The sequence below is a fragment of the Austrofundulus limnaeus genome, unplaced genomic scaffold (genome assembly GCF_001266775.1).
Source record: "Austrofundulus limnaeus strain Quisiro unplaced genomic scaffold, Austrofundulus_limnaeus-1.0 Scaffold68, whole genome shotgun sequence".
NCBI lineage: Eukaryota > Metazoa > Chordata > Actinopteri > Cyprinodontiformes > Rivulidae > Austrofundulus > Austrofundulus limnaeus.
In genome coordinates, this window is record NW_013952470.1 from 826450 (window position 1) to 841916 (window position 15467).

A 15467-nucleotide genomic window follows, 5' to 3' on the forward strand; every position below is an offset into this window, starting at 1 on the left:
TATATATATATAATATTGAATGAGCAGAAGTAATCTTACCAGAAGCAGCATCAGCATCTTCCTTTGTACGTATTTTGTGATCTTTGGTAATTTTGACTCTCTGATGGGCCTCCACACATGTCTTACACAACCATTCTCCACACTCTACACAAAAGCCTATGGTTCCAGCATTGTCTTCACAACTCGTGCACACCTTGGGGGAAAACAAGAAGAATTCAAAATAACTACAAGGAATCAAGAGTGGACTTTCTTGAAAATCTGTTTATATGGTTTCTGTGTGTTTCATGGTCAAAAGACAGTGGTTAAAAAAAATAAAAGAATGAGCGTCTCTGAGAACAGTTTGTATTTACGTTAACAGCGTCTTTACGTCAGGTAGTTTAACGTTTGTTTGTTTGCATGACAACATTGAAAATAAACAATTTTAAACAGAATCAAAAGATATTGTGTAACAGATATATTATGCTACGTGGGAAACAAACTTTATGCAAAAATTTAAGCTAAATGCCCTTTGAATTTGATTAGAATTAATTAGACAAAAAAATTAGATGAAGCTAAATTGAAGTGAAACTCTGCCAAAACGTCTTGCAAGATCCAATGAAAAATTAAAAACTGTCAAGTCTTTTAATTATGCAATATATAAAGCAGAAATATGCCATGTCCCTAAAGAAAGTAAATGTGGGCGTGTTCCTAATGCTGCACTGAGGGTTAAAGAAAATTCCTGCAACAAGCATCCATTTTTCACCAAGACTGATCCTTTATGCTGTACTTTTCAATCAGCCACGTCTCCATCCTCTTGGTTTTTATGATTACATATAAAAGAAAAATCATATCGAGTGATAAGATTTTTTTTTTTTAATTATTGAACGAAGCGCAAGCGTTTCTATTCTCATTAAAAAGTCTGACATCAATCTTTGCTTTTACATTATTAAAAAATAATCTCAGAAATGCCAAACTACGCTGTGTGTTCTTCAAAAAGCAATGAAAAGCATAAAAGCAATGGAGGCTATTCATTTTACACAGTTTAATAARCATTTCAGAATACCTGTGCAGCTTTCTCATCCAACGTGCTGGTGGCCTCTGTGGTATCTTTGACAAAATAGTTGTCTATTATGTCGCTTTGTTTGTAGTCCTGGCAGCAAACCGAACAGCGCATTACATTTACTGGAGACAAAAAGTGACAAGAACAGAGGACATGCAGGTCAAAGGTCTGGTCTTAAAACTGAACCTGTATTTTACTGAACTTTGAAGAAAATTTCAAAGAAACCTAAAAACAACARTTAGTCATCTTTATCAAGGACAAGATCATCTAGTACCTGATTAAAAAGCCTCCAGTTTCATGTTCATTACAAAAATAGTTCTACTTTAAACAAAAGAGGCCTTTAGCTGACTCTTTGTTTTATCGTGTCTTTTCAGTAAGTTTCTTTTATTTAAAAAAAATCTTTGCACAGTGGGAATGCCTTGGCTGTTCATAAGGTTTAATTGAATAAGTTTTCAGTCTCCGGAAGATTCAATCACATCATCTTTGGCACTTTTATTAGAATATTAAATCCCAGAGCCAAACAACAATGGCTGCTTCACTTAATCTCTTTAACTTTCTTAATGAAATTAGAGGAAATATTGATACAAACACTGGCGCCAACAAAAAATTAGTTCAGCGAATTCAATTTGCCACTTAAGTTCAATAATTGTCACGTGACTAAAGATCTCATWTCTGTTTAAATTAAGTTAGAAAGATATGCAGCTTTACAATACCTCATAAACCCATAAATCCCCAACCCCCCAGACCTAATAAAAAAAGCCAGACATCTGGGGTACAAACCAGTTTAAGCCAGTTTGAACCGGTGTAGTCTGGCTTGAGCAGCACACAGCCGGTTTGTGTTAGTTCCAGCTGCATGGGCCTTGTGAGTGTGTGTGTGTGTGTGTGTGTGCGTGCATGTGTGTTTTTGGTTGTGGAAACAGCTGGACAGAGACTGTGCTCAGAAACCCACACAACCCCAAAAGAGCACACACACACATACAACACAGCTGTGCCACTYTGAAATGAAGCACCTCACACACGGCTCCATGTTTGTACGCAATACAGACATACATTAATACAAAAAAAATTAATTACTAAMTAAAACATGTGTAAAGTATAAGATAAGCTAAAACTTTATTGATCCCACCGTGGGGAAATTTGCACAWTACTGCAGCTCAATACAGGAGAGGGTGAGAAGAATAAAGATAGATAAATAAAACAACACAAACCAAAAAAACCCACAATATATACATGCAATAAGTATGCAATAAATGTTGCATTGTTTGAACCAAGATGAGATCAATCTTTTGTAGAAAGGTWAAAATATTACATCTCTCAGCTCGGTTTGGTATTGGTAGTTACTACCATTTAATTGTGACAGTGTGCGAGTTTGTGCATCTGATGTTTTTTTTTTAATGACAGAACTTAATATTCTACGGAGCCCATCGGTTGACATTTGATATATATATAAAGGTATGCCCACTCATTACTATCTCATGGCAACTAGATTACGTTTGAATTAATTTGATAAGAATAAAACACAATGTATGGGGTAATTAGCAAGAGATACTTTATTTGGCTACTCAGAATTATTTCGTGTCAACGCATTAACTAACTATTTTGTCGCCACTAGATAATGTGTGTACATACATTATTATTTTTTAATGTCACCAGATGGGCTACGTAATATTCAGATATAAGTTAGAAAATAAATGAAACACCTTAAGTTTCTCCCAGCTGAGATTACAAATATCTATTAATGACTGTAATCAAATAGTTTTTTTGTTTGACTGTTCATAAATGCYGAATACATCTTTTAATTTCTTACGTCATTAAAAAAGGATCTGTAACAGATAAGGGTGAGAAATCTTTGGTATTTTGACCACACGACTGCAGCATTACAGGTGCACAAATACAACGAAAATCAATTTCTGAGTGAATTTATATGAAGATTTATTCAAATTAAGTAGAGAAGTAAGAAGTATCCTAGATAAGCATTGAGTCAGTAATAAACAGGGTAATTTGTAATCCATTTAACTAGGTTATGTTAATAATTTGTTCAAATCTGGTTAATAAAAAACATTTACAGATTCAATTGTTTAAGTGGATATGGTCAGTTGATCATTTATTCATATACTGACCACAAATGAGTGCTGCAAAAACTTAACCAAAACTGTAAYCGAAAGGTCAATTCAAGCATTATTATTATACGTTACATATACAAAACATAAAGATAAAAACAAACAGTGTATTGCCCACATATAACCTGTTTGATTTGTTCAACTGACCTTTAGGGGACACATTACGGAGATGCAATTCTTAGGAATTAGTGCAAAAATAAATTTAATCATAGGAAGAAAACATGTGCTTTGAGCCGTTTATTTTGWAGTACACAAAAGTTTAAGAAAGAGGCTTTGATTTAGCTTTAGGTTAAATCCACTGTAAAGTTTCAATCTGGAGCATTTGCACTGCTGACTTTAGGATTTTTGCCAGATAAATAGCAATCATGCCTTCCAAAAATGCACCAGCTTTAATCACCAACAGGAAAAGGTGCATCTTTTGATAAACAACTTTGTGTTTTTTTCAAAAGATGCAGCTTTATAATATGCATACTTTATAATATATATTATACAAAGTATTTTGCATAGCATAAAAAACAAACATCTGAAGATCTTCCGACTGCAAAAAAAAGGTCATTATTTCAGGATAAAAACATTAACGTTACTAGAAAATGTCATTTCAGTAACCCATTRCAAGCTGGCTYTTAAATATCYACAAATTTAAACTCCAGCAAGATCYGAGTTTGTATGAAGCCATGGTTAATAGTTGTGAATTCAAGTATTTGTCTGTTCTGCCCATTCAAGTGTTTAAAAAAAAGCTCTTGGTGCAGTGGTGTTTTTATCAGTAAATCTGCATCCCATTCAATGTCACTGCAGCAGGAGCTGGAAAGAAAAAACCTTGCTGTTCACCATGACTTTTGTTACAAAGCATTACTGTCACATTCATCGAAATAAAATTCCTAATTATCTGATTATAATTAAAGTTTGATTTGTGCCACTTATATGCAAACAGCTGAACAACCTTCTTTGAAGAAACTGGATATAATCTCAGGCGAGCCACGTGTGTGTGAAACAATAGTCTGAAATCCAACTCCAGTGTTGGTCATAGTCACCTGTGTTTTAATATATAAAGTCACTTGTTACCCCAAATCACTGAAGTTTACCCAGCAACTGTTGAAGCCAATGGTTCTAACAGAAAGTAGCTTCCAAAGCGCTTGACAGATGATACTGCACAGGCCAGGTGGATCCTTATACTCACCTATGTGCGTGTCAGTTTGCCCGTGCGGTCCTGGCACCTGTACGCTTATCTGTCTGTCTGGTTGCGGTATACATTTCAGGCAGAATGAGTGCAGACAAGGCAGAAGTTTCGGTTCACAGTCTCGACTCTGCAGACTTTGTTTACACACTGCGCACGTATCCAGTAGATTAATGGGAGTGGATACCGGTGTGGCGGCCGCCGGAGCAGGAGGAGGTGGAGATGTTTCGGTTGTTGATCCGCCGACCGAAGCGTCCACGGCGGGAAGGGTTTCGGTCGACGCCGGCTCCGCGTTGGTGCTATTCGATGTTTCGGCCGCCGGGCTGCCATTGGTTTCTCCCGCCGCAGCAACGGCAGCCTCGTCTTTGCTAATGTCCACTGCTTCACCGCCAGCGCTGGGCGGAGGTTCCTCGTCAGCCTTATCAGGGGGCTCGGTTTCTGCGTCTCCCTTTGTTGTCGCTTCTGTTACCATTACCGTGTTTTCGATTTTTGAATCCGTCGGCTCGTTAGCTGGCGCCGAAGGCACTGAGTCCGAGTTAGCTGACGGTTCCATATCTTCCTCGCCTTTGTTGTCCGCCATCTTCCTTCCTCTTAGAACCGCCGCACGTACGTTGGCGTAAGTTCTCGAACCAGGAGTACGTATGATTACGTCATGACGTAAAAATATCTATCTATCTATCTATCTATCTATCTATCTATCTATCTATCTATCTATCTATCTATCTATCTAATCTATCATCCTAAAAGTTACGTTATTAGATAAATAAATGGTTCAGTGAAATTCACTCTCACAGGAAAAAATACATTATTTTTACGCGTGACTACACTGAATTCACATAAACATGTTGAAAATGTCCCAGTATCTACAAATTTCAATAATATGCAACAATAAAGGTTTGATACACAGTTCAATTTCTTTATTTTTTTAAATGCACAACACGGTAATCAGGCACAAGAATTGGACAAAAAATGAGTTGAGGAAAACAGAGCTTCAGCTTTCATGATTAAAATTACGTTTTGTTTTGTTTGTTTTTTTTGTTTGTTTTGTTTTATTAAACGCCTTTTTTATGGAAGCAAGTAAGCAATAAATGAATTTTTTTTCGCAATGATACATGTACATATTCATAGTCTTATTTTTTTTTCTTACTTTATTTTTCAATACCAGGCCGAAACCTTTTGCAAAGTTTGCAAGTTGTGCATCAAGCTGCCGGGGACTTTATTTTGAAATCCGACACCGGAAGTGCTACTCAGTCCCAGAGTTTTTGGAGCAGCTACAGCGGTGTGCGAGTACAACAAATTCATCCATAATTTGATTAATATGGCCGGGACGGCTTCGGTGGCCGGTGAAGTGTTTGTCGATGCTTTACCTTATTTTGACCAAGGTTACGATGCCGCAGGTGTCCGAGAAGCAGTGAGTCTCAGGATACAAACTTAGCATGTTAAGTTAGCATGTTAGCTTAGCATGCTAACACGATGGAGTGGAGCGTTTTGGTGTGACGTTTTAGCGATCAAAGGTGTCCCGTTTCTGTAATTAACCTCSTCTTGTTTGTTTAGGCCGCAGCTTTGGTCGAGGAAGAGACCAGAAGATACAGACCCACAAAGAACTACCTGAGCTACCTACCTACACCTGACTTCTCTGCCTTTGAGGTGAGAGTCAATAAAACTGTTTCTTCTTTATGATTTTTACACCGTAAACACAATTATTTAAAAATCACTTGGTTTTTTTTCCCCCTCCACCCTTCAGACAGAAATTATGAGGAATGAATTTGAACGATTAGCAGCTCGTCAACCCCTTGAACTTCTGAGCATGAAAAGGTAAATCCTGGATAAATAAAGGTTAAATAAATAATATCTAAAAAATCACGTGTAACACATTATGTACAGTTTTTTTTTCTTTTTGTCTTCTTATGGCTTTAAAAATTAAAAAAAATTATATTAAGTTTAAGATTAATCGTGATTAATTTGCAGCTACCTTGGAATTAATAGATTAAAAATTTTAATCATTTGACAGCCCTAATTTTAACCTTTAGATTACATGAAATAGAAAAACGTGAGACTTCTTTGTACGTAGTTATTCTTTAGGACAGAGGAGCCCAAAGTGGGGCCCGCGGGCCAATTTTGGCCCGCCAAGCCATTTGATTTGGCCCACCAACAGTTGCCAAAGTTACAAGGTTGTAACCTGCACTCTAAAAATGAAATGTTGGATTTACTTAACCATGTTATGTTACCTGGTTCCACTTAACTGAGTTGAGTAAATTCAAAGCAACATACTCATGTTCTTTGGCTAAAAAACTGGTATATTGCTTTGAATTTACTCAACTCAGTTAAGTGGAACCAGGTAACATAACATGGTTAAGTAAATCCAACATTTCATTTTTTACAGTGTGTTATGTAGAAACACAGTATTTCCATTGGTCAAATGACTATATAAAAGGGCTGTAGTGAAGGTAGTTTACATTCATGGTGCTGACTTTATCTTTGATTTATTAGGATTAAACATGAAACATGAAATGATAAGAAATATTTAGATCTTATTTAACCCCACATGTAGATTTGCACACTTTATAAGGCCACAAAAACTCATATTTTATCAATTTATGAAATGTCCCATGAGCCTTTGCTACTTGAGTGTATGGCAGACTTTCTCCAAGTGCACAGACGAAAACAAAAGTGGGTCATTGCATAGCTTAATCATTAAAAATAAAGGATTTTATTTAAAAAAGTATTTGTATTTCATGTATTATATTACTGCATTTGGCCCGCAGACCTGGATAGATTTTCATTTTGACCCTCTCGGGGAAAATATTTGGGCACCCCTGCTTTAGGATCATGAAAAATCTAACTGTTAGATTGTAGTAATGATTTCACAATAAAGGCTTCAAATCATTACATTTAAAGATTTCTTTTAAACTTTATTTTTCTGAATATTGGTAACTTATTCAGACATTTTTTCCCCCCATCTATGTGAAGATATGAGTTGCCAGCACCTTCATCGGGCCAGAAGAACGACATTACAGCGTGGCAGGAGTGTGTGAACAACTCAATGGCTCAGCTGGAGCATCAGGCGGTCAGAATTGAGAACTTGGAGCTCATGTCTCAGTATGGAACCAATGCCTGGAAAGTCTACAACGAGTAAGCAACATCAGCTTTTTCTCCAAGATMATAACTARGGATGTCCTGATCAGATTAGTGTACTGGTCAAGGTATTTTTCATTGGTCAGAATCAGAAGCTGGCACGCTCAGCTCCTGACCTTCAGTGGTTTTATGTTGTCAGCCACGCTGCAATCCAGCAGCTGTATTATGGTTTGTGCTGTCATCTAATCCTGGAGCCAGTTGTTGAAAACGATGGAAACCTGGATCAAAGTTATCCGGATTTTGAAATTTTTGCTACCCATTATCCCAGTTCAAAAAAAAAAAAAAAGGAGAATTGGATCAATTTTATCCAGAACTTTTTAAAGATGACCAAATCTGGAAACTGAGCATTGTAAATGAGACTGCTTATCACACTAAATGCTAGAAAAAGATGGTGGAATCGCCAACATGAGTTTATTTATTTGAAGAAACATAAACAGAAAATACAAACAACCCTTTTTTATTATCTTATGACCAGTCATATTATATCTGCTTCACAAAAAAAGCAAAAAAAAAAGCAAAAAATTTAAACTTAAAATGTCAACCTCGAAACAGAAATAAAACCCACACATTAAGTCTTTTTCTGTGGAATGACTCAAGTTTGAAACTGTGTTTTCCCCAACAAGTGTCCAAYATAGTCCTCACTTTGTCCTGCACAGTAAGGCTACAAAGTGAAGTCCGTCTCCATCCGTCTCTGATGAGGTGAACGACGCACCTGAGCCAGATGAAAATAAAAACGTACATCTGACATTCACACAGCATATCAGTGACTGGACATGCAAGAAGCTATTTTTGAACAATGATCTTTGGACTGTACAAATTAAATCGAAAATGTTCCCAAATTGTATTAAAACCCATTTTACTGGATGCAGCTAAAATCAAATAAGAAAATAATACAAACTTTGTTCAAGTTGGTTTTGGGGGAAAAAAAAGAAAATCAAGTTATTCAATTTATTGGAATAAAAAAGAGGGAAATTTTGGCATTGACTCAGTCAGATTATCCTGCTTGTGGGCCTTGAACACTTAAGAGTCAATGTTTTTTTTCTAAAGTTGCTAAGAATGTAGAAAACAATTGACACTAAAATATCTTTTACATTTTAATAAATACTATAAGTCAGCGTTGTGACTTTTAATGAGTGGGTTATTTTTATTTCTGCCTTACATGTCTGTAGTGTAAAGTAGTCCATGGTTTCACCTGCAATGGCTAGAGAATTGGGTAAAAAAATCAGTAAATAAATACACTGCTCAAAAAAATAAAGGGAACACTTAAACAACGCAYGCTAACTCCCGATCYTAATCAATGAAATATTCGCATTGAGTACTTTGTTCTGTACAGAGTTGAATGTGCTTCACAAAAGTTTGATTTACTTGGACTTAGCGTGCGTTGTTTAAGTGTTCCCTTTATTTTTTTGAGCAGTGTATAAATCTATGATGAATGTTGTTTATTTGACAAGTTGGAATTAAATTTAAATAACGTTTTTGCTCCTGAAATCATCCCTGAATCCAATAAACTGCTGGGATCCGAATAATCCAGATTTCTTTGGATCAGAGTAATCTCAATCAAAATAAAATGTTTTGAACACCACAAATTGAGGGTTTGATCCAGATTAAAATCCAGGATTGGATTACGCGATCGGTTTTTGGACAACCCATTTTCAAGATTTTATCCAATCCATTATCCAAAATCCAGTCAGATTACTGTTGAACAACTGGCCTGTGGAAAATAAAGCTGCCCAAGCACCGATTACAATTTTCTCTGCCATTGGACAGTAAAAGATTCAAAGTGAATATTTATATGGAGGCCACAGATGCTGTAGCAGTCACAAACATAAAAGCACTCATTTATCAGTCAGGTCAGGTGCAGTATTTGCAGATAAAACCCAGTAATGCACAACTAGAGCTGAAGAAGCAGTTCTAAAATCCCATCACGTCAAACTTTTTCTGASAGTTGTGCACATGTGGTTAAAGTGTATCTTACCCCGCTGTGAAAAGATAACTCCGCTCCAAGGCGATATTTGAAAAATGCATCAGGGTGGGTAGGGGAGGGGGTGTGGGTGGGGAAGGAGAGGCTTTTATACCAGAACACAGGCGCTGTGATGAAACCGTGGGGGGGTAGAGAGCAGAGTTGTGGCCAGAACGAGAGAACGTGACAGGCAGCTAGCATTAGCATAATTGATGCTACGTGGAGAATGACCACAGTATGGGACAGAGGAGGTGGAGCGCTCCGACAGCCTGACAGAAAAAAATAAAAGCATACAGCTGCAGCTGCTCACAAGATCGCTACTTTAAATCAGGAATAAAAGTGTTGGGTCTTGTTTGACTGAAGTTCGGTCCGGTTCCATGTCAACCTCTTTGGACGTTTACCTGTACAAAGAGCCCTAAAAATCCATAAATTTCGCAAAAAATCCTTACAACTCGCTGTGCAGGACATACTGCTGGTGTGTGTGTGTGTGTGTGTAGAGAGAGAGGGAGAGAGAGAGCAGCGCAGCAGTCAGCTCTCCCCAACCGAGGCTGAAGGTCAACAGACGATCATGCTAAGCTTGCTAACTGTTCCACCCTCTGACTGCTGCAGGGGCGTGTCTTAGAGAGAGGCTTTTATACCAGAACACAGCCGCTGTGACGAAACCGTGGAGAAGACACGTCACAGCGCAGAGCCGTTAATCAATATGCAAATTAGCCTGCAGTACCACTGCTCTACCCATATGAGCAGCAAAAAGACGTTTTTAGACCAAATATTACAGATTTGAACAAATACGCACAAAAACATCAAAATTAGCACAGAAACAGTACTATATAACATTTTAGACACATTCTAGACAGTTTATCAGCTAAAAAAAAAGTTAATATACAGTATGTTAGCCATGTTAGCATCATCACTGCTAGCAGCACAGTGAGCCACTGGTGTTTTCAAAGCAGCAACAAGAAAGCCTAATTAAAGGCTTTCTTGTTGGTAGATATTCTCCATAGATAGTTCCTCTTCACAGAGGAACACTGATGATTGTTCAGTCTGGCTTCTCTGGATCAGCCAACCTTTATTTTTAAATAACTTCAGTTGGTGTTAGGAAAAAGATGTCTTGATTAAGACGTGATCTGACTAACTCTGTATTCTTTCTCCACAGTAATTTGGCGTTTATGATTGAGATGGCTCAAAAGGAACTTCACAAATTCAGGTAAAATGCTGACAACGTAATTYCGTTAAAGGGATGTATAAAATACGTTTTCACGCCCACAAATTTAACCGTTGATTTGGTACGCAGAAAGCAAATTCAAGACTTGAACTGGCAACGTAAGAACGATCAGTTGGCAGCCGGAGCCAAACTGCGAGAGCTGGAGTCCAAGTATGTYGTTTGAAAAGCTTTTTATGTCCATTCGGCAAAATGCTCGTTCGATTTCCAGCCGTCCTAACGTCTGTGTTTGTTCTGTAACAGCTGGGTGTCGCTCGTGAGTAAAAACTACGAGATCGAACGGGCCATCGTCCAACTGGAAAACGAAGCCGCTCAGCTCCGACAGCAGCAGGGCGACGAAAACAAGGAGAACATCCGGCAGGACTTCTAATCACATCTGGAGGTTTCACCATCACTGAGCTGAAATTAAACTATCTCTGTGAGACAGATTTCCATTTGCCTGGACTAAAAACTGGTCTGATGTTACCGTCACATTTGTAAGGAGCTGTCCACATAACTTTAAACCACATGTTTAACATTTTACACCCACAAAAAAAACAATGTGTTAAAGCAAGATGTTTTACATTTTACTGTAAGAAAGCACAGAACATAATTCACACACAGTTTTTATCCTGCAGTTAGTGATGGCTTGTTTGGTAAAGATAATTTATTTTACCAGTCTACACACAGCTATTGATAAAAAAAAAGTCAGTTTTTTTGGCTAAGGAGTAGTTTTTCTGTGTTCCTGACACACTGGCAGCAGTACTTATTACTTCATTCTCCTCATGACTTGTTTTAAAAATATTTCAGTTTCAGTTAAAGTTGCCTTTCAGTAAATTAGTGTACATACTTTGTCACGTCTGAATACAAATGTTTGTGACCCTACAATATCTTCAATTTATTTTTTATTTTGAATACAGTTTGTAATAAAACGAACTTTTAATATTTTTAAATGCCTTTGATTTTTTTTCTATTGTGTCAGTACTTTTTAAACTCTAATATCTTCTCAGTGGGATACATGGGAATGAGTCATAAGCTAACGAACAGTATCAAGTTTTTATTATTCTTTTTTTTAGACAGTTTGATTCATGTTTAACTTTTGGTAAATTTTCTCCAAGTTTTTGAAAAGTCTTACCAAAACTCATATTTTTATTATTTAGTTTTGATTTTGTCACTTCTGGTTCTGTCCCATTTATTATGAATCACTGCAGTAACTGATATGAAAACCTGTGCAGATGTATATCTCTTATTACTGAGCATGTACAAAAGATGTCAAAAGACGCACAGACAAATTAAAATAAAAGCAGCAATATTAAGTTATGCTTATTACCTGCTACCTTTCACACCAGAGTTTTCCACTAAGATCAGCTTATGTTGAGAAATGATAGTTTAAACTGTTTTGGTGAAACTTTGGGAAAAAAAATAATCGTAAAATCTTAGATGACGTGGCTTTCAGAGCAAGTCTTGATAATGATGCTCAGCTACTACCGCATCAAATTTCAGAAAAATATCTGTACTTAATTACAATTATGTTTGTGTTTTGTAGGGTCAGTAAGTTGTGGCAGCCATCTTTAATTGGGTTGACTCAAAGTACTTCATAAAACTTTTCCTTCAAGTTTCATTAAAATTCACTCAGTGGTTTATAAAATACTGTATGTCGTTAACATGCAAAATGTTTGTTGGTATTTTTGGCTTAGTTGACACACAACTCTTGTGTGGTAGGAAATGTAATATGATTTCTTTTCCCCTCTAAAGTTATTTTTGGACAAAGCATAGACAAACAAATGTAAGAATATGAACACAGAGAGAAGCACGCTGCTTTTTCACTTGATTTCAGTCTAATCCTTAAGATTTATGAAACAAAAGTTTAAATTAAGTAACTTATAAACATAAAACATGGCTAAAAATTGTATTATTTGGCACTATCTGAAGCCTGCAGCACAAATAAAACGTTCTGTTAATTTAATGGCATATACAAATACTTTGTGTCGTTAGATATCTGTGGACCAAATGCTCACGAGTTCAGACTTGGTGAGTTATGATGCTACATTTGACAGGAACTGAAAGAGAAAACAAATAAATAAACAGCTGGAAACTGAATTAGACTTACAGACAAGTTTAAATGTAAATCTTACACTCATCATCTTGCACTATAAAAACATTAAGTTGTTTACTTTTAAGTGTTCCCACATTCCTTAAACAGAGAGCGATATAATAATTTTCCTCTTTCATTCACAAACAGGACGACCTGAATGAACAACAACCCGATCTGTGGCAAATCAAAAAGCCTGTTACACAGAATTAACTGCATGAAAAGCCAGACGTCCTGCAGAAAAATAAATTAATAAAAAAAGAAAAAAAGGCAGCGAAGAAGGTAGACCAGGTCTGAGGTTGTTTTTACAGATGCAAACTAAAGGACGAAGTTTGATTAAAAACCCAACAGAAACACTGATAGTCACGCTCCGTCATGTCGTCGTTTTCCAACTTCCACACTTGTCACTCGCGCAGGTTTGCAGGCACCGTTATACTGTTAGCAAAGAAACTATAGGGTTCTCTTTAAGAAAAGTTATCCTTTGTGATATATTCATTTACTCCACTCTGTGCAAAACTGAACAGCMATTGGTAGCTGAAGTAGAGGGCTTATTTTTTTGGCCATGTCCCAGTYTATATACTGAGAGTATTTAGAGCTGGTACTAAAGTCACAGTATCCTGCAGGTTCTGGTTCTGGTCCTGGCCTCCTTTACCCTGAAGAAACCTTTGCCTGTGCCTCTCCTCTTGCCGCTTTTTCTTTTCTTGCCGCTGCTGCTCTTTCTTCTGCTTGTTGGACAGCTGGGTAGAAACAAAAACGCATTTTCAATTTAGTCCTCTAATTGTGCAAGATGCTCCGTTTAAACAACTTGTTTGGACAAACGTGAATTAACCAAGGAGGTTCTATAGAACAGYTGGAGTGMKCARAAACCAGGTGACCGTGTGATCGGCTGGAGAAGCTAAYGGCTAAYGCTAAAMRGGCAAAACTCTGGATTTCCCATTACTGTACATGTTGGTGACAGAGCAGAAAAAAAGGACTGACGATGTAGAAATCATTAAAACTATTAATAATAATATTAATCCAATTATTATTAATATCGTACAGTTTATATAATCTATCTAATGTTTTAAATAATGTCAGAAAAGCTGTGTTATGGATTTATTAACAGAAGATAAACAGGAAAACATCTCGTTTCACAACACAAGTCAGCAGATTTGACCTTATTTAGCTCAATGTGATCTGAGCAGAACTGAAGCTAATAATATAACAGTTTAAAATTAAAATAATCTTATAAAGTCGTAATCACTGTTATTTATTGAACTGGTTAGCAGATATTAGCTTGTGGAGCATATATACAGAGTGTAGCTCTGTTGAATCATGCTACAATTTAACACAAACTATTAAATGTTACTTCATTTGTTCTCTTATTAATATTTAGACCTACAGAGTGTAAAATAATGTTATGTCTGATTAATATTTAGACCTACAGAGTGTAAAATAATATTATAAATGTCTCTGATTAATATTTAGACCTACAGAGTGTAAAATAATATTATAAATGTCTGATTAATATTTAGACCTACAGAGTGTAAAATAATATTATAAATGTGAGTATTTTTAAGTTTCTGTTAGAGGAACCTGACTTGTTAAGAAGATGGTTAGCTAATAGAGACAAGTTTCATCCTGTAACCTTTTGATGACAGTAAGAAGAAATAATAAATATACTTTATTACTAGCTGAAGTCATCATTTGTCAACTAGCTAAAGTCTAAGTTACAGGCTGACTTCAGGTCTGGTTTAGATCATTGTTACTTATAAATTATATATTTTTCTGGTATATACTGTATCTGCTGTTTTACATGATTGTTGAATGAAATTAACAATTATTAATTTATTGTAAAAACATGACAGATAATTTGTGAAACAGATCCGGTTCAGCTGCTGTTTATCTATTAGTTTCTATGGAGGCTGTGAGCTGTTGCCCTGTTAGGGCTCCATTTCTGCTCCTCCATGTTGTCACAGACGCTACCAGTGGACGGTATGGGCGGGGCTCCGTCTAGTGATCTTTATATTTAAGTCTTTGAAATTAACAAGAATAAAAGTAGTTTTTTTAAAAAGCTATTCCACCTTAGGTTTCTGTGCATTGCTGCCCTCTGCTGGCTGCTTCCGCTCGCTGCAGACTGAGCAGGATCCTGTCGTGCAGCTGCCCTGGCAGGGCTGGCCAAGCACAGAACCAGCGAGCCACTCTGCATTGATTGTTGCTGCACTCAGCTGGAGCAAGTTCTCCTCGTCACCTGAGACACAAAAACACAAATACAGTCGTTACAGTACATGGTGTGCTTATATAAAKGTAGCTGTAAAGACAAGCCTTCAAGGTATTAAATCTCCAAGCGTTATCTTCTGACCCTGGATTCCTCGGTTCTTGATGGAGCTCAGGATTACGTTTTCCTCCTCACATGCTGTCGGAGATGTTTTTTTCTGTCTGTCCCTCTGGCCGTCTCCAAACTCACGCTGATGGCCTTGTGAATTCTCCAGGTTCTGCAACAGCCCAAACATCTTAGCTTATTATGCCTGTGTACAGGTAAAGCTGGAAAACAACCTTTTATCACCAACAAAGTAACATGTGACACRATATGTTGCTGAATTAAAACACAACAAAAGAGAAGGAAATATTATTTAGTGTTTTCAGGTATGATGGCTAATAGCTCCTACATATTAGTGTAATAAACATCAACTGTGTCAGAGTTGAGAATCCCTGTTGGTTAAGTTATGAAATCCTAAGTGTGAACTTTATATATATATATATATAT

The 15467-nt window shown here is 36.7% G+C and overlaps 3 protein-coding genes across 3 annotated transcripts in view; 1 reads left to right on the top strand and 2 right to left on the bottom strand.

Moving 5' to 3' along the window:
• Nucleotides 1–39: 39 nt before the first annotated feature.
• trim33 (tripartite motif containing 33) lies at nucleotides 40–4954 on the bottom strand (the record flags this gene model as incomplete). Its single annotated transcript, XM_014010351.1, is given in 3 exon segments — nucleotides 40–193; nucleotides 1043–1161; nucleotides 4337–4954. Coding segments are annotated over 3 exon segments (850 nt in total), but the record flags the coding sequence as incomplete, so codon positions are not given.
• A 589-nt stretch (nucleotides 4955–5543) lies between these two features.
• On the top strand, nucleotides 5544–11582 carry bcas2 (BCAS2 pre-mRNA processing factor). Its single transcript, XM_014010352.1, has 7 exons — nucleotides 5544–5744; nucleotides 5888–5980; nucleotides 6078–6148; nucleotides 7304–7465; nucleotides 10585–10635; nucleotides 10723–10803; nucleotides 10894–11582. Exons 1-7 carry the CDS (start codon nucleotides 5652–5654, stop codon nucleotides 11018–11020), a joined length of 678 nt encoding a protein of 225 aa, XP_013865806.1. The 5' UTR covers nucleotides 5544–5651; the 3' UTR covers nucleotides 11021–11582.
• Nucleotides 11583–12529: 947 nt separating this feature from the next.
• The window catches only part of otud3 (OTU deubiquitinase 3), an 11547-nt gene continuing 8609 nt past the window's right edge, over nucleotides 12530–15467 (bottom strand). The window contains 3 exon segments of the mRNA XM_014010350.1: nucleotides 12530–13458; nucleotides 14785–14951; nucleotides 15063–15195. Of these exon segments, the coding sequence (XP_013865804.1) occupies nucleotides 13270–13458; nucleotides 14785–14951; nucleotides 15063–15195 (489 nt within the window). The 3' untranslated portion in view covers nucleotides 12530–13269.